Source organism: Onthophagus taurus, chromosome 7, assembly GCF_036711975.1.
Source record: "Onthophagus taurus isolate NC chromosome 7, IU_Otau_3.0, whole genome shotgun sequence".
Lineage (NCBI taxonomy): Eukaryota > Metazoa > Arthropoda > Insecta > Coleoptera > Scarabaeidae > Onthophagus > Onthophagus taurus.
Genome location: NC_091972.1, coordinates 17,150,440 through 17,174,450, shown reverse-complemented (window position 1 = coordinate 17,174,450; position 24,011 = coordinate 17,150,440). Strand labels below are relative to the sequence as shown.

The following is a 24,011-nucleotide window of genomic DNA, read 5'->3' as shown; positions in this document are numbered from 1 at the left end:
CATTGGAAAGAGGACACTCTTATTAACACTTTGGGAAGTTTTCTTACTCATATTCCAGGAAATGGATTTTGTACGAATTTTTAAAACTTAATCGGCGAAAATTACAAAATTCGAAACAACCGGATAGTTGCCGAATATCCGTTCCAACCAATTTTTGCTTCTCATATTTACTTCTTTGTTTTTCTTTTGCTTTATTTTCCAGTTGTTTCAATTCCCTATGCTTTTGCCTCCGTTTTTCTTACTTTGTTTTACCTAAATCTGATTTAATTTTAATTTTCTTATTTTCGATTTACTGTTCTTATTACTGAACAATTCCTATATTCTATTTGACTTTAGTAATATCAATTTTGTTTCAGCCATGGACAAATCCACACTTTCTTCATTCAGTCTCTTCTGACATCTACATATTTCACAGAATAATGTGCTATTTTCACAACATTTTTATGTACTACATCATACCTTGCAGCACAACAAATGTATCTAACAGAAAATGTTTGATAATGAGCAATAAATGTATGAAGCCTTTAACAGTTTAAAGATTAATCTTAGATATTATTTATGTAACTGCAAATATCAGAGGTTTATCTATGCTGATGATCTGTGCTTTCAAAATTTAATGAGTTACCATTAATGTAACATTTCCAATTTGACAAATTTTTGATTGTTTTGTTCTTGTTTATGGGACTTATTGAGCATCAAACAGACAATCATTTATTACTTTTTCAGCAAATAACTTCATACCAGGAGAAAATTTCACCAATTTTTGCCAATGGTATCGAATTCATCTTTGATTTTTTTAATTTTTTCAGTTACTAAAATTATCAGCTAATCGGTATTATGATTAGTAACAACATATTTAGGCTTAAGAACTTGTAGATTATTGCCTTAGTTAGCAGCATTGAAATTTTCATCACAATCCTCATCCAATTTACCCTAAAAAAGTGTACATTAGTACCTTCATATAACGGAAAAAGGAAACTTACATCAGTAGTGGTATTAAATGCTATCATCTGCACATGTTGAAATCTGTGGCATATTTATTTCATTACTTCATGTAATGAACGAGATAATTATAACAATTATAGAAGACTACCTATGTAGTTTGGTAAGAATTTTATTGCCCTTCTATTTGCTTGGACCATAAGCTTTCCAGCATCATTATATTCTTTAATCATAGGATAAACAGTTGACAGAGAGGAATTAATTTCACACAAATAAAGTGTTTAAATCATTCTGGTTACAAACTTAAGATGACTTAAGATGCTTCTCCTAATTTAAAAAGAAGTTATAAAAGAACATGAAGTGTTTATGAAAATAAATAATTACACAACTAGGTTTGTTAGAATAGTAAAAAAAACTAATATAATTGTGTTAGATAAGCTTAAGATTTTATTAATATTGATTTTTTAAAAAGAAGGGGGTTATTATTTATAGAATAGGCAACTTAATACACACACTATAAGTTGTGGTTATATTAATTATGATAAGTTGTTGATTTAACATAGTTGTAAAAGACGTTTTATTAACCTTAAAGGATCACTCAAATCGTAATTACATTTATTTCACAACGAAAATTCTACATAAAGATATTTTTGTATGAATTTGTAGTTTCAACCCAATTTTGTACACTCTTTTTGTGGCCCCCCAAGTATCATTTCTATTTAAACATATTTGAAAAAATAGATGTTGCGTTTAAACCTGGATGAATAAAATTATTGGATTTGGTAAAGATGAAATTGATAAATTAAGATGAATTACACAGATGTAATTTTATTGATACACAAAAAACTCTCTGGCAGTGTGATCAGATGAAAATACAATTTAATTATCGTTATATACATTGAGAAAAGTTACAATGGAATGTCGAAATATAATACATAATTAGTACAGATACATGTATAATATAATATATTTATATTTTTATATAATAATATAGATTACAAAAATCTGTAGTTCACTTTTCAACTTCATACTTGAATTTTTTTACCTGAATTTAGTGTCTAACATTTATTAACAATCACAGAAAAGTTTTTCTCTTTACAGCGTTTATTCTCTCATTATTTTTGTATTCATTTTTCTCGTGTTGACTAAATTTTGCTTGCTATAGAAAATATTAAATTCTATCAAAAATTTGTCCCGTATTCTAAATCGTAGTAGTACTAATTGTTAAGTATTATTATCGTATTAAAATTGAAATTATCATCCTGTGAGTAGATTACGAATATTTCTTAAACAGTTTTTCGCTTTTAAACTAATTAATGATTCATTAATTAATTATAAAAGGAACTCTAAATATCGGCGAATGTTTTATGTACAAGTTCTTTGGTACACCAATTTCTTTTTTTTTATCATTTTATTTCATTAATTTCACACAATATAGCCCCCTGTATAGTAAAATTTAATATATATTTTTTTAAATAAATAAACATTTAAGAATAATATTTTTTCATCGGATTCATCACTTTTTTTTACAATAATCATAAATATATTTTATTGTTTATTTTATTATATAGCTTTTATTAAAAAATCTACAAGCGGATGATATAAATAACGTGATAATTAAAAATATATTTATTTTAAATTATTTTTAATAATCAAATTATGTTATCTAATTAGGCTATTTACAAAATTACATTTAGCAGCATCTCACGAGTGCTATTCACAACTTGTACTGATACACATCTGTCGGTACAACAGATACCTATAATATGAGCGCGCTCGGCTAAAAGAACCCTGTCGAAAGGAGGAGCACGATAGATGTCGCCGCTCGCTTCTTATCACCTGTGCCTACTACTCACAAAAACTAATGAAAAATAAAACAAACCCAAAAATTTCTACAATTGCGTTTTATCAATTATAAAATTCTATATATTTTTGTCTTTATATTATTGAAGATTTTACACTAAACATGTACAAACAGATTCGCGGTCTCTTCATTTGTATTTAATACTAATTAAGTTAAGAATTCAGTTCGGTGCGCCATTGAAAAACAGTTTCAGTGTGCCTTTTTATACATACAAAAAAAAATCATAAAAGAAATAAAACTTGTAGCAGCAATAACCGACGTTAAAGACTCCTATTTTACAATAATAATAATAGTAACATGTTAAATACTCGCTCTCTAACCATTTTTATGTTTATGGCATTAGTGACTAACAGTTCATTCTCTTTATCATTTTCGTTTTAAATACAAAATGTACAATCAAACTTAATTCTCTCATCTTCGAAATTAAATTTATTGTTGTTGAATTAAAAGTTGTTCTAATTCGTCCGCCGAACGTAAAAGAAACGCCGCCGATTCACGATAACCAGTTATCAGTTGCCTTACTGCAGCCATTTCCCCAGTGTTCAACTTATGGTTAACTAACGGTTTTTGTTTCATACTTAAATCAGCAGGACCTAAAAACGAATAAAAACCAAAATCAGCAAATTTATTAATGACCAGATCCTAAATAAGAAATGGAGAAACTGTTGAATGAATTCGAAAGAGTTTTTGTGCAAATAAAAGAAAAAGTTTAGTTGTAAGTTGTAAAAGGGTAAAAGAGAAAAGAATAAAAAAAGTGAAATTAGCGGGTTTAAAAAAAATTGTTTTTTGTACCGTTTGCAATTAAGCCGGTGGCGGCAGCGGCGGCGGCGGCGAATGGGCCGGCCTGCCCTGGAAAAAGAGGGTATGGTCCGGCCCGTTGGAACGCCTGCGAGAAATTCGGTCTATACATGGCAGTTGGTGCTGAACCGGCTGTACTTGAGATGCCAATCCCATTCATCGGCGCCGACACCAGTCCGGTACTTGAAACGCCGCTGCTGCTGCTGCAACACAAAAGAAAAAAAACTTAGTAGATATTGTAAGATTCGTTTTTCTACCATCAAGGACTATTTTAAAATCAGCAATCATTTTTAAATAGCCAATAAAATTCCCCTAATTCGAACTTCTATATCTCGAATTATTCTCTAAGTCGAATCATTTTTGTATGTTCAAGCGTTTTACCAGGTTTCAAATGTGTCCTATGTCGAATTTCACTAACTCCAATTTCTTTGTAACTCGAACTGAATTATTATGGAATTACTTCACCTTTAACTTCTATATGTCGAATTTTCTAAAGAATAAACTATTTGAATCCGTTCTGTAAGGCAACTTTTTTTATTACAGTGATCTTATGATTCGAAATACCGCTGAATAACAATTAGAACTAACACTAGATCTATAACTAGAAACATTCGGGTTTAGCCGTCTTAGAAGAAGCAGGGCTAAACCCAAATGTTTTTAGTTCTAGGTCTAATGTTAGTTTTATACTTGCATTGTCACTAAAACTAACACTATACCTAGAACTAGAAACATTCGGGTTTAGCCGCACGTCTCTTAAGACGGCTAAACCCCAATGATTCCAGTTCTAGTGACAGTGCAAGTGTAAAACTAGAATTAACACTAGACCTAGAACTAGAAACATTCGGGTTTAGCCGTCTTAGAAGACGCAGGGCTTAACCCAAATGTTTCTAGTTCTAGGTCTAATGTTGGTTTTAGTGAAATTGCAACTGTAAAACTAACACTATACCTAGAACTAGAAACACTCGAGTTTAGCCGCACGTCTCTTAAGACGGCTAAAAGCGAATGATTCTAGTTCTAGGTATAGTGTTAGTTCTAGTGACAATGCAAGTATAAAACTAGAACTAACACTAGACCTAGAACTAGAAACTTTTGGGTTTAGGCGTCTTAGAAGACGCAGGGCTAAATCCAAATGTTTCTAGTTCTAGTGTTAGTTCTAGTTATAAATGTTATTCAGCGCTAGATTGTTGTTTATTCTTATTGAACTAGTTGAAAGGTTAAATATACGTATTAGAAAAGTACATTTCTAATTTCTTTTCTTTAGAGTTGAAATTCTACTAATTTTTCTCTAACTCGACGTTTTCTTCGGCTCCCTTAGCGATTCGAGTTAGGGGAATTTCACTGTATTTATAAGTAAGAGATAAAAATAAATTAATGTTTATTCACCACAATTATACAGGTGTCTCACGTAACTGGTTCGTTAGAACTTTTTAAGGTTCCACTATTCGTAGTGGTTTGAAATTTTGGTAGCATGGGTTGTTCATTCTAAACTTTCGATCTAAAATATTTCAAGATGGCCACCCCTTCCGGTCTACCGGAAATAGACCACAACTTCGTTATTTTAAATGGAATGCTATAGTTTTTATTACACCTTTCAATTATACGTAAAAAAATATGTTGACTTTGATAAAAGTTGTTGGTACCTAGCGTTTTTTGTTTTCGAGTTATTTTGATTTTAAGTGTTTTTTGACAAATTTCTCCATGGTCTTTAAAAGCCCATATCTCAGCTAACGATCATTCAAAAAAGCTCTGCATTGGCACGACTACTCTACAGATGCTGCCAAATAGATTGTCATTTGTTGTATCAAAGAATCTTATACAGGCTGGTCAAAAATGGAATTATCGTTTCTCAATATTCAATTGCGAGAAAGTCGAAAATTTTAAATTTCTTTACCCTATCGGAAAGGGAATTTAATTCTCTACAAATTATCTATAAACATTCCTATACCTATTTATTGTAGTTTCCCTGATATTGGAAAATTAATCAAAATCAGATATAAAATCCCAAAGCCCGTTTGTGTTTTTGTTAGCAGGCCAAGACATTTTGACAGTTCATCGTTTAATTTATTTAAATTATTATTGGTATTATTTCTACAATTAACTATGGTTGAATAACCTTTAGCTTGCTGGCTTTTATTTACGAAAAGTAACCAACAGAAAAACGAATAAATGAAACAATGAAAAACAACAATTTAATAACAGAAATTAGAATGAATAACATATAAAAAAACAACAACTTAAAATTATAAAAAAATTAAAACTGTTCGATATGCTGACCATTCACCATTAAACATTTTTCAACTCTTCTTTCGACTTCTACGGTTGTGGCCCGTAGAAGTTGGTCGCCATCAATAGTACGTAGTGCACGCATCACTATATCACGCAACTCTTGTCGTGTGTTGATCGGTGAATTGTACACTTGATTTTTTAAGTGACCCCACAAATAAAAATCCAATGGTGTTAAATCTGGAGATCGTGGAGGCCATTGCCATGAATATAAAACAAATTTAAAATATCGGCGTTGGAATAATTTGCTATGATATACAATGACTTTCACTCGTGATCAAAAGTAAGTAACAACAACAATAACACAAATATGGACCAAAAACTGTCAAAATTCCATTGCCTTCTAATAAAAAAATCAAACGTTTTCCCGCATTCCGTGCATGCTTTGATTAATGTCCCAATATCAAGGAAACTACAATAAATAGGTATAGGAATGTTTATAGATAATTTGTAGAGAATTAAATTCCCTTTCTGATAGGGTAAAAAATACTGGGTATTCCATTTAAAATTTTCGACTTTCTAGATATTGAATATGGAGAAACAGTAATTCAATTTTTGACCACCCTGTATAAGATACTCTGATACAAGAAATGACAATCTATTTGGGAACATCTGAAGAGTAATCGTGCCAATTTAGAGGTTTTTTTTAATGAACGTTAACTGAGATATAGGCTTTTAAAAAGCATGGTGAAATTTGCCAAAAAAAGCTTAAAATCAAAATAACTCGAAAACAAAAAATGGTAGGTACTAACAACTTTTATCAAAGTCAACATATTTTTTTATGTATAATTGAAAGGTGTAGTAAAAACTATAGCTTTCCATTTAAAATAACAAAGTTGTGGTCTACTTCCGGTAGACCGGAAGTGGTGGCCATCTTGAAAATATTTTAGATTGAAAGTTTAGAATGAACAACCCATGCTACCAAAATTTCAAACCTCTACGAATAGTGAAACCTAAAAAAGTTCTAACGAACCAGTTACGTGAGACACCCTGTATTAATACCAATTATTATTAAACTAAAAAATAACAATAACAACAAGAATAATAAGTTATAGATTATTTTGACATTAGATAATTTGAACATTAGGTATTTTAAAACAGTGACAGTTTGACAATAAAGAAGTAAAGACAATTTAATGAAGAGAAGTTGTTATTGCAGTTATTTTTTTTTAATATTTTTATTTTTTTAAGCATTTATTTCAAAAAATGTATACATTTTCACCGCACTAAATTATTGGTACGCTTAATAATTGGTATAAACGTACATATGCTTAGTCGAAATGTCAAAAGTCCCTTATTGACAGTTAGTAGTTCATTAAATATGCAATTGAATTGAATACAAAAAGAAACCACCGTATCTGAGCGCAAAATAATTCTTCATTTGCACAACCAAGGCAGACCGCATGCTGACATTGCAGAAATGATGAACAGAAGCGGATATACTATTTGCAGCGTTATTAAACGATTTAAAGGAGCATCAAATTTCAAAATAGCTAAGCATTCTGGCCGTCTCCGAGCTAAGCGATCGGGAACGCAAACAGATAATCCGAAAAGTCAAAGCAGACCCAAAAATAACGTCAACAAATATTGCTGTTGAAGTAAAACAAGATTTTTGAAAGGATATTCATCCCATGACAATTAGAAGAGTATTATACGAGACTGATTAAAGGCACGTGTTGCAAAAGCCGTTAATATCTGTACGTAGCTAAAAGAAACGCCTGGACTACACAAAGGGATAAACCAAATACTTTCTGGGATCAAGTACTCTTCTCAGATGAGAGTAAGTTCAACAATTTCCGATCTGATGGTCGCATCAAGGTATGAAGAAGAAGTTTTAAAAGAAAACCTCCATAAAAGTGTTAAAAAGTTGAATTTGTCGTCCACATACAGGATGGTTCAAATTCGATGTTAGAATAGGCTATCTCGGAAGCTTTAACAGTTACAAAAAAAGTAGCTGTCATGATCTCGTTTTTCGAGAAACTGCTAATGCCGAAAACCTCAAAGCGCCAACAAGAACCAACAAGTGCAATTATCTTGGTTATTATTATAGGTGGAGTATTATAACTAAGACATTATATGGACACTTTTTTACGGAGAATTTCATGACGTAGTCAAAAAAAGTTTTTCGGTTTTAGATTTTGAGATATCATGACAATTTTCGTATACAAAACCAACTTTATCCTGCATAATGGTACAAGAGCAACTTTCTGTTATATTCGTGCGAAACGATATAGCAATTAGGTAGTAATTACTGTCCGAACCCGCCTACTATAATCAAAATTTTGAACTTTAGCGCTTACATGAGATACATCATTGGAAAGCTAAAAATATGCTCTTTTCAATAACATCATAATCAAGTATAGTTTGTATTTAATAAAAATACAACTTTGTGTTGTATCTCAAAAATCATCAAATATTTTTAAAATTTTTCAACGGCAGTATATTCTACTTAAAAAAGTGTCTTAAGAACGTATCAATCCCATTTCTCTAATTTCAAAAATAAACGAAATATGAGCATTTTTTGAAATCACGAAAATTTGACTTTTTGGCTATAACTTAAAAACAAAAGAAGATAGAGGTTTGGTGTTTGCGGGATTGGGTTAGTCTCGAAAAAAGAGACCGGGACATGGCACCTACTTTTTTCGTATCTCTTATAATTTCTGAGATAGCCTATAATAACACCCAAATTTGCCCACCCTGTACATATCTCAATATGATAATGACCCAGTGACAGTACTTATGTTATTTACTGTTGATGGTATTCAAAAAATATATATAAAAATATATTTACCATAATCATTTCAAAAAATTCCTAAAATATCAAAATGACGTTAAGTTGGTTAAACAGTTATTTTGGCGGTCGTGTTGGTAACATCTTTTTTTAAGTTTAAAATAAGAAGTTGGTTATGTTAAGCTTTTTGATTTAAAGTTTGATTATTATTGTAAATATAATCAATAATGGAAACAAAGAGTTTTACTGTCTTGTTGTAGATATCTGTAATTTATTCAACCAAACTAATATTCTGTCCTAATCTCTTTCTTCCCTAAATAACTGTCGTCAAGTTTGAAACATTGGTGGAACTCCATATTATATTATTTTATGTTATTATAGGTATTTGTTAAAAACAGAATTACAAATATACTGAATTATCATGAAGGAAATGACGATTTTATAATATATGGATGATTTATTACATACACGAATTAGATTTTGTCTAAAAGATCAGAATAAGAACGAATTTGTTGAAAATTGCTATTTGTTGCTTGATACAAAGATTGAAGATTATGGTTATTAGTTACATTGGTCATAATAATGCGATATACAATCAAAGTATGAAACAGGTAATGAGTTTCAAATACCTAGGAATCTACATAATCAGCAATAGAAACTTGAAGATAAGTATATGCTCAAACAATTAAAGCAGCAATTATATCGGGGTATTTACATAACATAATATTGAGAAACAGAATATGTAAAGAAAACAGATATAAGACCTATAATGACATACGCGGTAGAAACAAGAGCGGAAAATTCCACCACGAAAAAGCTTTTAAGGACTACTGAAATGAGACAAAAAGCTAAAACATCAGAAAGATATGTTGCATTGAGCATATTGTTACAGATACCAGAATGCGAAGAAAGGGTTGGAGAGACCATGTTGACAGAATAGCCTTAACTAATTGCTAAAAATTGTGAAGGAAAGCAGGATGTTAACATTGCAAAATGCACAATAATGAGGCACATACTAGACAATGTCCTAAATTAAGAAGGACAAGAAGAAGAAGAAGAGAAAATGGTAGAGTGATAGCAAAGCGATACCAATGATAGCGAGAATAAATTAGAAATAAGACAGAAAGATACCAAAAAGTTCCTAAACAGTCAAGAAGGCTCCTAGAAATAATATAGGTAATGCATATGATGATGATGGATATTGAAGAAAGATTAACAAATTTTGTCACTATGCAGAATTGAAGGGCTCGGTGCAAAAACCGGTCAGCTCCACTTTTTGATGAAATTGCTTTTTTGCCTGAACTTGGCTCTACTCAGCAGTGTGCATCGTTTGGTGTAAAGAAACGGCTATCTCCACCGTTGTAAACTGGAAGTTGCATTAGAAATGGAGCTGGCATTAATTTGTTTGGATGCAACAGTTTAACAGTTTTTTAGTGACACTGTAAAGTTTGAAAAAATGGAGATGACCGCTTTTTGCACCGAGCCCTTCAACTAACCAGGAAATGGACACAGAATAGCCATTAAACAGAAATTTAACAGCAGTAAGACAGAAAGATACAAAACTATATTATTACAAATAACGTTATTATAGTATCAGAAAATCTTTTTGGGTAACAATTCAGTTCGAGAATAGTTGATGTAACATTAATGACAAATAACTTTTATACATCAATTGACTAACATTTCGAAGTTAAAAAAAGTCTTTAATGTTTGAAAGATTTAAAATTTCATTTTAACCATGACCAAGTAGTTTGAACCCTGTCTCAGCACTCTAGGGTATGTGATAATGTTTTTCTACCTTCTCAACTTCTCTATGACAGAACTCTGGCAGTGATGGTCAAAACTTAAACCAAGCTATCAACAGGTTCAAATATAACAGGAAAATATACAATATGTATACGAGGATATGACAGAATAAGGACTTATTTTTGTCCCGTGTATACATGATGAAACACAAAAAAAATGTTACAACATTTCATAAATATTTTTATTTAGTACACCATAAACTTTTCTCAACCCCTAAAAACCAACAATATCCGGTTTTATTATGTTCTTTTATAACATATAAAAACATCAAATTTGTTATAATAAACACCCCATTGAAAAGTTTTGATTAAAATCGTAAGAATCTTAAAAAAAATAATTAATAATTGATAGAAAATTTTGGAATAATTTTAAACGTGATGTTGACGTTAAGGATTTTTAACGTCGAAAGATTGGGTGCAGTCCCAAAGGGAGTATACTCGTTAAAGTGCAGGGAATCTCGTTGGCCCGGGTGCATTTCGCCATGAAACGCAACTTAAATTACAACCTTCCTGTACACCACCCCCTTTTCGCCGCGATGCACGAATTTTACGGGTGGTCGTTAGAAATTTTACGATTTTCCGCCGATAAAATTATTTATATAAGGTTTGTAATCTTTTCGTTTTATCGAGGTTTCTTCGTGCATTATGAAATAGTTTTTCTATGGAAAAAGTTTTTTTTAGAAACACTTTAAAAGTCCTTTTCTTTCACAACATCCTCTTTGTAACCACTGTTTTAATTAACAAATTCAACAATTTTATTCAAGGTCCAAGGATTCCATAGACAAGGGCGTCGTGATGTTGGAATTGACGCCTGGCGTCGGAATCGACCTCTCATTCGTTCGTCGGACGAACGGATGAACCGAACAGCCGGTGGTAGCGGCAGCAACGATGATGGTGGCGGCGGTGGTTTAACGGTAAGCCAATGATCCGTGTGTAATTCTATTTGTAAATTTAATATCGTCGTTATTGGAAAATTAATTGATGTATATGCAGCAATTAAACTCTTTTCCTCGATCCGATTATCTCGTATAAATAATTAAATGCCTTTTGAGAGTAGCCACAGATCATCGGATTCAACCGATAAATGATCATGTGAGATTTCTTATTTACTCTCTTCTATTTTTAATCCTTCTCCTTTTTACCTATTTATATGACGGCGAGGAATTGATTAGATTTATAGATGTCGTTCTTGACGCTTTAATGAATATTACCAGATACCAATCAAAATCAGATTAATTGTTAAAACGGTGGTGATAATTATTGTCGTTATCGATTAAGTCGTTAATTTTAGTTGAGGCGGATATCGTTGATTGGAGCGAGTTTTGATTGATTTTTATTTAATTATTGGAATGAAGAAAAAGTAATCGTTCCGTATTCTAAATTTTCTCGCTGACCCAGAAGCATAACGACGACAGGAATAAGAGATAAAAGAAAAAAAAACAATAATAATTATAAAAGGAATGGCCACAGCAACAAAGATCAATGAGATAAAAGACGCAATAAGGAAGAGACCTGGAGGCAACATAGAATTTAAATTGAACAAATTAAGACCATATGCCAAATACACGCGTGCAATCACAGTAAGAACTAGTAAAAAGGGGATGAAGCTAATATTCACGAATGGAAAAAGGCTAAGGTGTAGGATTAACTTTCAAGATATTGATCACCATCAGACTTTACCAAGTACTGCACAAGGGAAAATCGAAGTACCTATTGCTATAATTGCGGGAGGAAAGAGCATCTAGGAAAAGAGTGCAAGAGCGAACAAAAATTTAGACTATGGAATTGTTCGACACAGAGTGTATACAAGAGTAGACATACCGGATATGAAAGATGTATAAGCATTCAAAATTAAGATGATAGCTCCTTCCTATCTCCTAAGGCAACATTAATAGGAGCAGATGAAAACAGAAAGTTAGCTTAATAATAATAAACTTCAGATTAAGTACGATGAAAAATTATTTATTAAATGATATTGGTGCAACATATGTTTCGAGAAAATATCTCGTCATCAGGCACGACTGCATTGAAAAAACATTCATTAGTAAATTATACAAAAAACATATTAAAATAATTACCGTCAGAAATTTAGTAAAGAAGAGGAGAGACAAGATAGAATGGAATTAATGGAAACAGAGGAGACTACACAATTTTCTTGTGTAGTACAGGATTCAAAGAAGATGGAGGAAGAGAAAAAAGTAGCAAACTCGGGCGGAGAAGCTTGAAGGAAAGAAAGTGATAAAACTCGGCTACATGCGACTTCGGCTACTAACTTTTTAATCTTTTAAGTTATAGTTTTTTGGCCGCAACTGATTTCTACTTTTATCTGTTTCAAGGCTTAAGTTATTCTACCTCGGTTGCAAGCAAGATTTCGGCTACCTCGTAAGTTATGGTTGCTTCCTTTTAATAGCTTAGGTCTGAAAGTGATTCCTTATTAAGAACTCGTATTATAAACGCAGTATAAGCTTTTCAACAGTCTTGGAAGAAGTCAATAGAAGAGAACCATCATTACGACAGGGTGATCCCTCTAACAAGCTGGCGGAGATGAGAGGCACTAACAAAGTACTTAGAGTCTGCATTGAAGCGAAGCCTTCCTGCATGTCTTTAATGATTGCTTGAGGACTGCAGCTCTCCGAAGAATTGCCTCCAGCACAAACAATTTCGCGTTGTGGTAATGATTGACATCAGGAACGCGTTTAACACAGTTTTTTGGGACGAGGTAAAATTCGTCTTTGAGCAATCAGGAGCAAAGCCTCTTGTGGACATACTTGCAAAGGACGAGTCTCCTCCAAAATAGAGAATGGAGACAATGATCAGTTGTGGCTAGCACATACTACAATGAAATCCTATCCTTAACGCAAAAGGAAAGAATTAGATTCGTGGGCTATGCAAATGATGTAGTGACATAAGATGCAATTATTGACAAAGCCTAGTAGTCCATTAAAATAATCGTGGAATGCGTAACAAATATGGGCGTCAAAAAGGCAGAATCAGAAACGGGGGAGAAAGAAACTCACCGATATTACCATTAAAGTGGTAACTCTGGGCAAAGATCTCAGAATAACAGCCCGCTTAAAATCTATATCTCAAAGAGCAGCGTAGATTCAAAATTTGCTATCCAGATTGATGCCGAGGATCAAACGATCTTGATATATAAAAAATACGTAAACATCCTAAGGCACGGATCATTGGACTTCCTAGTTTAGGAGAGAGGAAAGAACTGGGAGAATAAAGGATGCATTAAAACAGATATGAACCAGCAGATGACAGAAAAGTAGTTAAACGATGGCAAGAATACACGAGATTAGCTGGGTGCTACAAAAATCCAAGCGATCATGATCACGAAATTAAAGCTTGAAATTGATGGATGCAATTTTGGATGCAGCAACACTCTTGAGCACCTCATCTTCCATTGCATTAGGTTCGTGGAGAAAAGAAGAGGATTGAACTCCTCATAAAAGAGCCATGAGGGTGGAAACACATTTACTGATAGAAGAGGAAATGAGAGTGGACGCATTGACAAAGGTCATGAGACCGACTATGATGGTTAAAAAACGTGCAGAGAGGAAAATTCAGACCTGCCTTGAAGCGTAAGTCGATGAGTAGAACATCTTATCGCAGTACAGCCGTGTTGAGACGAATCTCGGCTACTTGTTTCTCAAATGCGAGAAAATGAGGTTGGGTTGAATTCAAAATATTTTAATGTCATTTAGACAATAATTTAGGGTTGGGTTGGGTTGGGTTGGGTTTAGTTTTAGGTGGCTAAAATTTTAGTATGCTTGATGCGTTTTCACTACACTGATTACTTTGCTCTTGCGCAACAAACTACTATGTCCCAGTGCAACTTATAAATTCCCGGGATACAGTTAGGTGAGAACATTATTCAATATTAGGTTTACCTCAATATGTCCAAATTCGTACGGTTTGGATTAGCAGGAAATATTTAAAGTTAAGCACCTGAAATGGTAACTGTGACAGTTTGCAAGTACCATCTTTAGTGTAGTAACAAGTTAATTGTTGTGTATAGAAGACGACAAGATAGAAACAATAAAAGAGATTTCTCAGTATCCAATCGTAATTAATTCGATGGCAATTCTTTGTGTGCTGATATTCAGGCTTTCATCAACTCTTATTAAAAACTCAATGTTTTTCAAAAACTACAATTAATAACATTGTTGATGAAATAAAGAGTGGTACACCAATTAAAACAACAGTTATTAGAAAAAGAGATGCAATTATTTCAGATATGGAAAGATTATTATTAATATTAATGCGTAGTGCTTCACGGATGGACAAGTATGTGTTGCTGTGGTCGGTCTGAGATATCATCCATTCCTCTTGTTGGTTCCCTTTGGAAAAGGGCAGAGGTTTCGCTAAGATCTCACTTGGCATCTTCAGTGCGTTGTCTTAGTCTAGTATAAGTAGTATTAATATAAAGCTCACAGTTTTTTTAATGATTTAAAAGCCAAGAAAGGGGAAACAACGGAAGATACTAAATTTGTAGCTAGTCATGGATTTTTTGAAAAGTTTAAGTAGAGGTTAAATTTACATAACATCAAAGTGCAAGGGAAAGCAGGTGGTGCAGACACTGAAAGTGCAGCTAAATTCGTTGAAAAAATTATAAGAGAGGAGGGCTGTTGATGAGACAGGTTTGTTTTGGAAAAAAAATGCCTACAAGAACATTTATCGCTAAAGAAGATGAGTCTATTCCAAGTTACAAAGCAGCAAAACACAGAATAATACATTTATTGGGCAGTAACGCCTCGGGGATTATAAAACTGAAACCAATGTTAATTTACCAAAGCGAAAACCCTAGAGCACTGAAAAACCACAGTTATTTTTCAAGATTGGTTGACTGCGTATTGTAAGAAGATTAAGATTCCGCCTAAGATTTTACTATTATCAATTAATATTATCTTTTAGTCACTGTAAGATGTCTTTTAGGCAATAGATAATGAAGAAGGCAGGGACCGTGAGATCTTAGGAACTTGCAAGAGTTTCCACATTTTAGATTATATTAAAATAGATGCTGGAAAGATATTAAGGAAACAACAATACAGAAAACTTTGAAAAGGTTATGTGCAGGGATAGATAGTGATTGTAACATTGAAGAAATGGCAAAAGAGCTAGATCTAGAAGTAGAATGAGGAGATGTAAATAATCTCCTTGCTTCGCATGATAGATCTCTGATCAACGAATATTTGTTAAATTTTAAAACACAAGAAGAAGTCAACAGTGAAGGTTATATTGAACTATTTGAAGGTTTGACAACGAAAATACTTCTACAAGCGTTTGAGCACCTTCACAAAGCAATGGCTTTTTTTGAAAAACATGATAGTAAGTTTGAAAGAACTTCAAAAGTTAATGCAAATCTATCAAATGCTTATGCTGGCTATAAAAAAATCTACAAAGAAAAGAATTGCAACTCAAAGAACTTTGGGCAGCTATTTTATGCTTGTATTACAATTGCAATTCAAGTCGTAACATTAAATGCGTTTGATATTTTTTGTATTAAATTTAAAGAATTAAGACAAAAAGCTTAATACTCACTTTAAATTTGGTTTTATGTCCGGCGTTAACGACATCCCTTTCGTAACCGAATTGGGCGTTGTTGAAGGTGTTGTCGAGGGTGGAAATACACTGGAAACCGATTCCGCTTCTATTTTTATAGGCGTTGATCCGCTAAAGTCTAAACCTCTACTTATGGGCGCTGTTGTATCAGTTGACTTAAAAAAAAAAAAGAAATCAATTCAATCTCTAGCTAAATCAATTTCTTTATAAATCAGCTTTGTTTTAGTACCAATTTATTTAATCAACTTACTGTTGATCCTGGAGGTAGTGGCATAGGTTGACTAACTGGTTCCAAGCCTAATCGCATCCGTTTTGCGTTATGGCTTTCGTTTTCGCAGGCTGTAGCCAAAATTTGTTCAGCCTGTACTGAAGTGAGGTGAGCCGGAGTTGGTCGTGTCTGAAAAAAATCAAACTGCAGGTTACATTTTCGAAGATTAAAATTAAAAGCGGCGAAATGCGAAATCTATTGTTATCTTATAAGATAAGAAATTTCGTTTACTCACAGCATCCCATGGTGAGTTAGGATCTCTCGCCCTTTTATTTCGCCTGCACGATTTTAGGTACGTCCGAATACGTTTTCGTGCTCTTTCGGCAAACTCGGGAAATTGTCGTGTACAAGAATCGATGATTGCTTGTATTTTTTCTTTTGGTTGTTTGCTAATCGGAACCATTCTATCCAAGTTTTCGTCGACAAATAATCTAACGAACATCTATAAAGAAAAATTAATAATGTCATTTGCAAAGTGAATTCTCTCAATTTGGATCGATTAAGCTAAAACCACTTTAATGGTAAACACACTTGTTGCGCGCTTTGTCTAATAGGATGTTGTTGGAGTGTCAATGCCTATTAGAGAACGGGATATACTATATCCAACCTAATGCCCATAAGCTTTACTGAATTTCCATTTACCCTCTCTCGTTCTTAAACTATCGACCGGAACTTGCGTGATGCCACGAAAGCTTATTGCTGGTTGAGCATAAATCTGATAAATATCATCAGAAGAAAAGTTTGATTTTTTTGTGTAAAATAAATGAAATAAAAGTATAATACAAAAACAAGACAGTAAAATGGCAAATGTAAAAATGTTGGTGATAAAACAAAACGGTAAAATTTCGATATTACAAGTTTTATAACGACCAGCCGTAAAATGGCGAATCGATTTGTGCTTTTGCTCATAGACCGGGGGCCGGCAAAACTTTAATTTCGCCAATCCCCGAGTGGTTTTGTAAACGTACAAATAAAGGCACTTCTAGCGACGACGTTCTACAATCGCACATAAGGTGGAAGTTTCTTGTTTTGGACCGTAAAACTATTGTTATAGCCGATATTAAAAACGATCGTATCGCAGTGTAACGACCAAATACTTCTTTGTCTCAAAAAAAAAAATTGTGTTGTTGAAACAGCTTCAATAACAATTCTTTTTTTAACAAAGTACAATTATTAAATCAAATTTTCTTACATTAAAAGCTTTGAGTCGTTCAGGATCGTGAGTTTGAGTATCAATTTTATCATCACTCTCATCGTCATCATCATCCTCATCGTCCTTGTTACCACTAGAACTAGTTTCATCATGTGCAGATCCAGTTTCCGCATTAACAGGACTCTGAAATAACAAAAAAAAGTGTTTATTAAATTTTTTGCTACTACACTAAAAAAGTATACAAAGAGAAACAAAAAACGTTTCTAAAGAGGCCTATAAGAATAATTTAACGTTAGACTTTATGCAGGTATTATTAAGGTAACGTTAACGCGGTAAACAGCTGTGTCAATCCAAGGTTGTCCATTGTATAAGAAGAAGACGATCGACGACGTTCTATGGGAAATCGAGATTCCAAGGAAAGAACGAAGGCTTCTTTTAACCCAGATGACTCGGCGGCGGCACAACTACCTTATTCCCGCTGCCGCCGACGATGGTGAATTATCGGTCGTTTCAACAGAGAAAAGAGAGACCATACAGGGTCGCGTCTCGATAAATCCCTCCGATGGGAACGTTTTGCCAATAAAAGTGGCACTGAAATAAAAAAATCGGGCGATAAACCGCGATTAGGAACGCGCATCTTTTCTCCAGCCCGTGTTCCGTTCATTCGTTCTTTGCAGATGTTACTCGCTGTCATTTACCACGGAACATTTGTCGCCGATACCGTTATTCTGTAGGTAAAACCGTGTGCGTGTCACGTGTTCAACACGCAGTGATTAATTAGATCGTATTCATTTATGTCAATTACTTGTACATTAAACGCTATGTTAATTTCTTACCTTTTTTTTACTAGTGGAGGAATTTGAATACAAGTGATTAATTTTATAAGAATTTCATGATTTATTTTTAACTGTTCGCCATGATAGCAGCTGCGTTTGAAATGTCTTTAAACGATGCGTATACAAGAGCGTTACAAATATTACCATATCAATACGAATCAAGTTAACCTGTGTTATAGCGTCTCGGCCGCAAGTGACCTTGGCTCATCTTTAAACGAAGAGTATGTGACATTACTTGAGTAAGCCGAGGTCGAAGCAATGCTACTTATTCGACCTCGGTTTGCTGATGATATATATTGTTGAAAATTGAGTAACTATATTGATATGAGATCGATGTAGCGCTATAGCCGCTAGTATACTCGAATTAATTAGCACAAAAAACCCTAGAAATCATATAGTTTAGTATCGACACAGAATAACCAGAGTTACCAAAGTATGTTGCTATTGGTGGTAAAGATTTGGCGGGATACCGCTAGTGTCACTTCTAATAGTTCAGGTCTCTTAAGACGGCTAAACCTAAATGATTCTAGTTCTACTATATAAGCTAATATACATACTTTTCTAATACGTATATTTAACCTTTCAACTACTTCAATAAAAATATACAACTATCTAGCGCTTAATAACAATTAAAACTAGAATTAACACTAAACCTAGAACTAGAATCATCTGGGTTTAGCCACACGTCTCTAAAGACGGCTAAACCCGAATGATTCTAGTTCTAGGTATAGTGTTAGTTCTAGTTTTACACTTGCATTGTCACTAGAACTAACATTAGACCTAGAACTAGAAACATTTGGATTTAGCCGTACGTCTCTTAAGATGACTAAATCCGAATGATTCTAGTTCTAAGTCTAGCACTGCATAACAATTAAAAGTAGAACTAACACTAGACGTAGAACTAGAATCATTTGGGTTTAGCCACACGTCTCTAAAGACGGCTAAACCCGAATGATTCTAGTTCTAGGTATAGTGTTAGTTCTAGTTTTACACTTGCATTGTCACTAGAACTAACATTAGACCTAGAACTAGAAACATTTGGGTTTAGCCGTACGTCTCTTAAGATGGCTAAATCCGAATGATTCTAGTTCTAAGTCTAGCACTGCATAACAATTAAAACTAGAACTAACACTAGACCTGGAACTAGAATCATTTGGGTTTAGCCGCACGTCTCTAAAGACGGCTAAACCCGAATGATTCCAGTTCTAAGTATAGTGTTAGTTCTAGTTTTACACTAGTACTATCACTAAAAGTAACACTATACCTAGAACTAGAATCGCACGTCTCTAAAGACGGATACGTTCATAACAACAGCGTTCATAGAGTGTTGGATAATCTTATACAGTATGTTTACTCAACGGACCTTGATTCTGTGCTTTTGGTAACTCGTGATAAGATGGCGGATTTTAAATCGAGGTCACAAAACGAGGTGCCGCCAACATCAAACGAATCGACGCCAGTGTCATTTCTGGTTATTCTGCGATATCGATATGTTATAGATGTAGCGTCTCGTCCGCAAACGACCTTGGCTTAATTAGAATATAAATCTTTAGAAATCACGTGGATTAGTGTCGATATGTTAAAAATGTATTGCCTTGGTTGCAAGCGACTTTGGCTTAATTAGGATGTAAATCCTTAAAAATTTTGTAGTTTTGTATGTTATATATGTAGCGCCTCGGCCGTAAGCGACCTCGGCATAACTTTATATATAAAATATATCACATTGTTTGATTAAGCCGAGGTCGCTAGCGGGCGAGGTTTTACAATTAATATCATATCAACCCCACTATTCATCACATTGCTTTGTTATGACATCTTAGTCATGCTGAGAGCGTTTTACAGCTCGATACATCATATTATTTGTATAAAGGTTGTTGTTAGTGGCTTCCAAACAGCGGATATTTGCCTCAATACAATAAACATCTATCTTCTTCTATCCTTCCAGTCTCTTTGTCTCAGATTTCTCTTCGACACTTCCCTCTGAAACTTGTTTACCCAGATAACCGTTGGAAAAGCAAGTTTTGAAATTCTTTGCTCTGGCAATCTCTCAATGTGTTCGTACCAAATTAGCTGTTTTTGTTGAGTGTCCTCTATTACTATATGATCTTCGTCTCTGCGCTAATAATTTTTGGTCAAGGTTCTTTGTTAACTGCAAAGATTCACTTTTAAAATTGTTTTTCATTCTTTCGTGTTCTGCAACCCAACCCGTTGTTATTGTTGTTCCAAAATAACTACCATGTGTGTAAATAAGAAACCGGAATTTGCCCATGGATGGCCCTAACTGTCAATGTAATAACAATTAAACCGCATCATTGGCTCCATTTCTATTAGTTGACACATGACGAAGATTACGAGACAATGGTACTAGTTTCATATAACACCATATTAATGATTTATGAATGCGTTGAACATATTGAATTTTGTGCCTGGAAGCTACTATTTTTCGGACAGCGTTGATATTCTGTTATAATTTAACGAAAAAATTGCTGCAGAATTACATCGAATGTCTTTCAAAGCTTATTGTGAATAAATCACAGTGCTTTTGATGGTTTAAAATATTCAAACGTGACGATTTTGGCTAATTTTTAGAAGACATTTTTAGACAGTGAATTGCAAATATGGTTGGATGATGACGGTGCTCAAACGAAATAACAAATCGCGCGTTAATTAAATATGACACGAGAAGCCGTCGTCTGCAAACGTTTGAAGGTCATGGGAAAGATTCGCAAGATCGGAAAAGGGTTCAACATGAGCTGAATGAAAGACATTAGGAAATCCACTGGCAACATGCCGTCAGCATGTTCGTCAGGTACAGAAGAAAGTCATTTCTCAATCGAATTGTAACTAGCGATGAAAAATGAATATATTTTCAGTATTCTAAACGTAAAGGATCTTTGGTCAAATCGCTATGGATGGAAGACAATGCTCTGTGTTTAGTGGGATTAGCAAAGTGTGATTTATTATGAGCTAAAGAGCAACAGATTTTTTGGTGTGGCATTTACAAATTGTCAGACTGGTGATATTTTGTCTTCTTAAGATTTACTGTAAGACCCCAATTTTCATATTTGCTGAAAAGTTTCTTTGACATAAATTCCAGAAACTCTTTATCATCTGTATAGTGACTATGATAAAAATGACAACAGTGATTATGTTAACTGTGAGCTGTATTCATATTTCTTGGAATGATCTCCATTTGTTTAGTCTTCGTTCAGATACATTTTAAAGAGTGTTGGGGTAGCAGCCTTGTAATACTCATAATCTTCTGTCTCGCGTCTGCGACTTTTTGATCAAACATACTGAAACACCATCGAAGAGCGGAATAGCCGTGCTTTCTCGCACAATATATATATATATATATATGCATGATCGAGTTGAAGCTCGCTCAGGGATACTTGTTTTTGCAAAGTGATGACTTGCAACTATCGGCTTTTGACAATACAAAAAATTTGGCCCTTTCTTTTTTTGAACCTTGCATGAAAGATTTCTGGATGAATTATCTCCGAAACGCGAGTCGTAATTATCGTGACAGACTTTATTTCTCTACAATGTTTCTGTTAGTTCGTGTACATGCTGGAAGCAAGCTTCAATAAAACATGATGGTATTGTTAAAACTTTTAAACTTTTAAAGTGTCATCTACAGCTTTCCCTGTATCCTAGCTGCTTTAAAATCCTAATTGCCTTTTTTTGCATTTTAAAAATCTCTGCGGATTCTCTTGATGTGGATTCTCCCATGTGAGTATGCCATATACTTCCATACTATGAAAGTGCGCAAAATACACGTTTCTTTCTTCTTTAGACAATATTTTTGATACCACTCGTAGGCAATATAATGAATCCGCTAATTTCTTTTTTCATTCCACTATGTGATCTTCGTAAGAAAGGGTTTCATATAATGTTACACCTAGAAATTTTGTCGTTTGATTTTTTACTTCTTGTGTTCTTTCCCTGTTTAAGTATAAATAATTTGATTTGAACCCATTGTTGACTGAAACTGAAAATCCTTTGAAGTATTTATAAAAGACGTGTAATCAGCGTATAGACACAGTCAGCCTGTATATTTTGAGGCAAGTCAGTGATATACAATAAGAATAAAATATTGTCCAGCACGGAACCATGTGGTACTCCCATTCTAACCTTCCTCCAATTAGATGTTGTTTGATTCCAATAAACCTGTTGCTGTCTATCATGAAGATAAGAAGCGATTAGTTTCTTTCCGTTTTCTTGTATACCGAATTTTTTTATTTTCTTAAGAGAATATTATAGTCTACAGAATCAAAAGCCTTGCTAAGATCACAGAAGGCTACTTGCGTGTAACTTTGCATATCAAAACCAAATGTTTTGAATTGCAGTAAGAAGTTCTGGCATTGTTGATTTTTTCTTTTGGTATCCGTGTTGATATTTTGTTCTTCATTTCTTTTAGGTTATATGTTTCATGACTCTGCTTTTTATTACAGTTTCGAAAACTTTTGGCATTATTGGTACTATTGGTCTTATTCCCTTTTATCATTAGGTTTCTGGATGGAAATGACTCTTACATACTTTAATTCATTTGGAAAAGTTTCCTCTCTTAAGCATTCGTTTAATAATATACATAATATTTCTCTTATTATTGGTTTTTGTTCTGAATTAACTTCGTTGTCATCCCCTAAACATCATTTTGTAATTGTTTTAATCACATATTTGATTATCTTTTCCACTTTTTCTTCTCCGAGTTCTTCTAGTTGTATTCCTTTTTCTTCATCTTCAATTTACTCGAGCCCAATATGATCTTTTATTTCCATATTGATGGTTGGACTTTTACCACTATGTACAAAAAATTGATAGGTCATTTGCGTCCAGACGAGAATTATGTTCTTTCTTTCAACTTGTTTTTCTAGTTTCTTGTTTCGCTATATTCCATGTAGTAGTTGTTTTATTTTTCTATCATCAATTGTTTATAAACTTTTTTGTGTTATCTATCAGCTGTCTTAAGAGACACACGGCTAAACCCGAACGTTTCTATAATTATAGTTCTAGGTCTAGTTTTAGTTATAGTTTTAGTTCAATGAAAAACATACAACAATCTAGCGTTGAAGTTTTAATTGTACTTTTTCCTTTTTTGTTTCTTAAATAGAAAAGAAAGTGTATTTACTGCAATATTATCATTTAATAACTTTATCAAATTGAATTGGTCAATTTAATTTTCTTCATTTTATAATTAGTCAATTATTTAAGTAGAATATATCCAGTTTCTAGGTTTGAGATGACTTGGAGGTTCAAGTTGATGTCTGTTATTAAATTTCTGTTGATTATGATGACTTGTTCACGCAAACATCACACAATCTCATTCATTTTCAAGTTCATATACAGTATTTATTACTCACGTATTTACTCTAGATAACCGATTATACCGGGTGTCCCTCAAAAGTGGCTCACCCCCATATTTTTCTTTATTATTGGTGATATAAGAAAACCATTTGGAATGCATAGTACTTAATAACTTAATTGTTTGATCGCGTTATTCTTTTAAAACTAATTTAATACAACTGTTAATTTACACCATTATTAAAAAAGAACCAGTGACTAATGCATAGCAGTGATCACTGCTCGAGAAATAGCAAATCAAGAGGGACATAACGTAGTTTATACTATTAACCTAGCTACTATGCGTCAAAAGTTGTAATACATTTTCTGAAGGTACTGAAACGTTATAAAATAACGAAAATAATTTTTTTTTCAAAAATTATAAGCTATCGTTAAAAATTTTTCAAGTAAAAGTTA

General features: G+C 33.3%; 1 protein-coding gene across 4 annotated transcripts in view; it reads right to left on the bottom strand.

The window, feature by feature from the left end:
• Nucleotides 1–1,750: 1,750 nt before the first annotated feature.
• The window catches only part of LOC111413795 (nucleolar protein 4), a 266,342-nt gene continuing 244,081 nt past the window's right edge, over nucleotides 1,751–24,011 (bottom strand). For 3 of the 4 annotated variants that reach the window (XM_023044921.2, XM_023044906.2, XM_071197863.1), the window contains 6 exons: nucleotides 17,455–17,598; nucleotides 16,498–16,704; nucleotides 16,245–16,406; nucleotides 15,974–16,149; nucleotides 3,599–3,807; nucleotides 1,751–3,399 (listed from right to left, as the gene is read on the bottom strand). In XM_023044921.2, the coding sequence (XP_022900689.1) occupies nucleotides 3,236–3,399; nucleotides 3,599–3,807; nucleotides 15,974–16,149; nucleotides 16,245–16,406; nucleotides 16,498–16,704; nucleotides 17,455–17,598 (1,062 nt within the window). In that variant the 3' untranslated portion in view covers nucleotides 1,751–3,235. The remainder of the gene's footprint in view (nucleotides 3,400–3,598; nucleotides 3,808–15,973; nucleotides 16,150–16,244; nucleotides 16,407–16,497; nucleotides 16,705–17,454; nucleotides 17,599–24,011) is intronic. The other variant, XM_023044914.2, reaches the window with a different exon arrangement.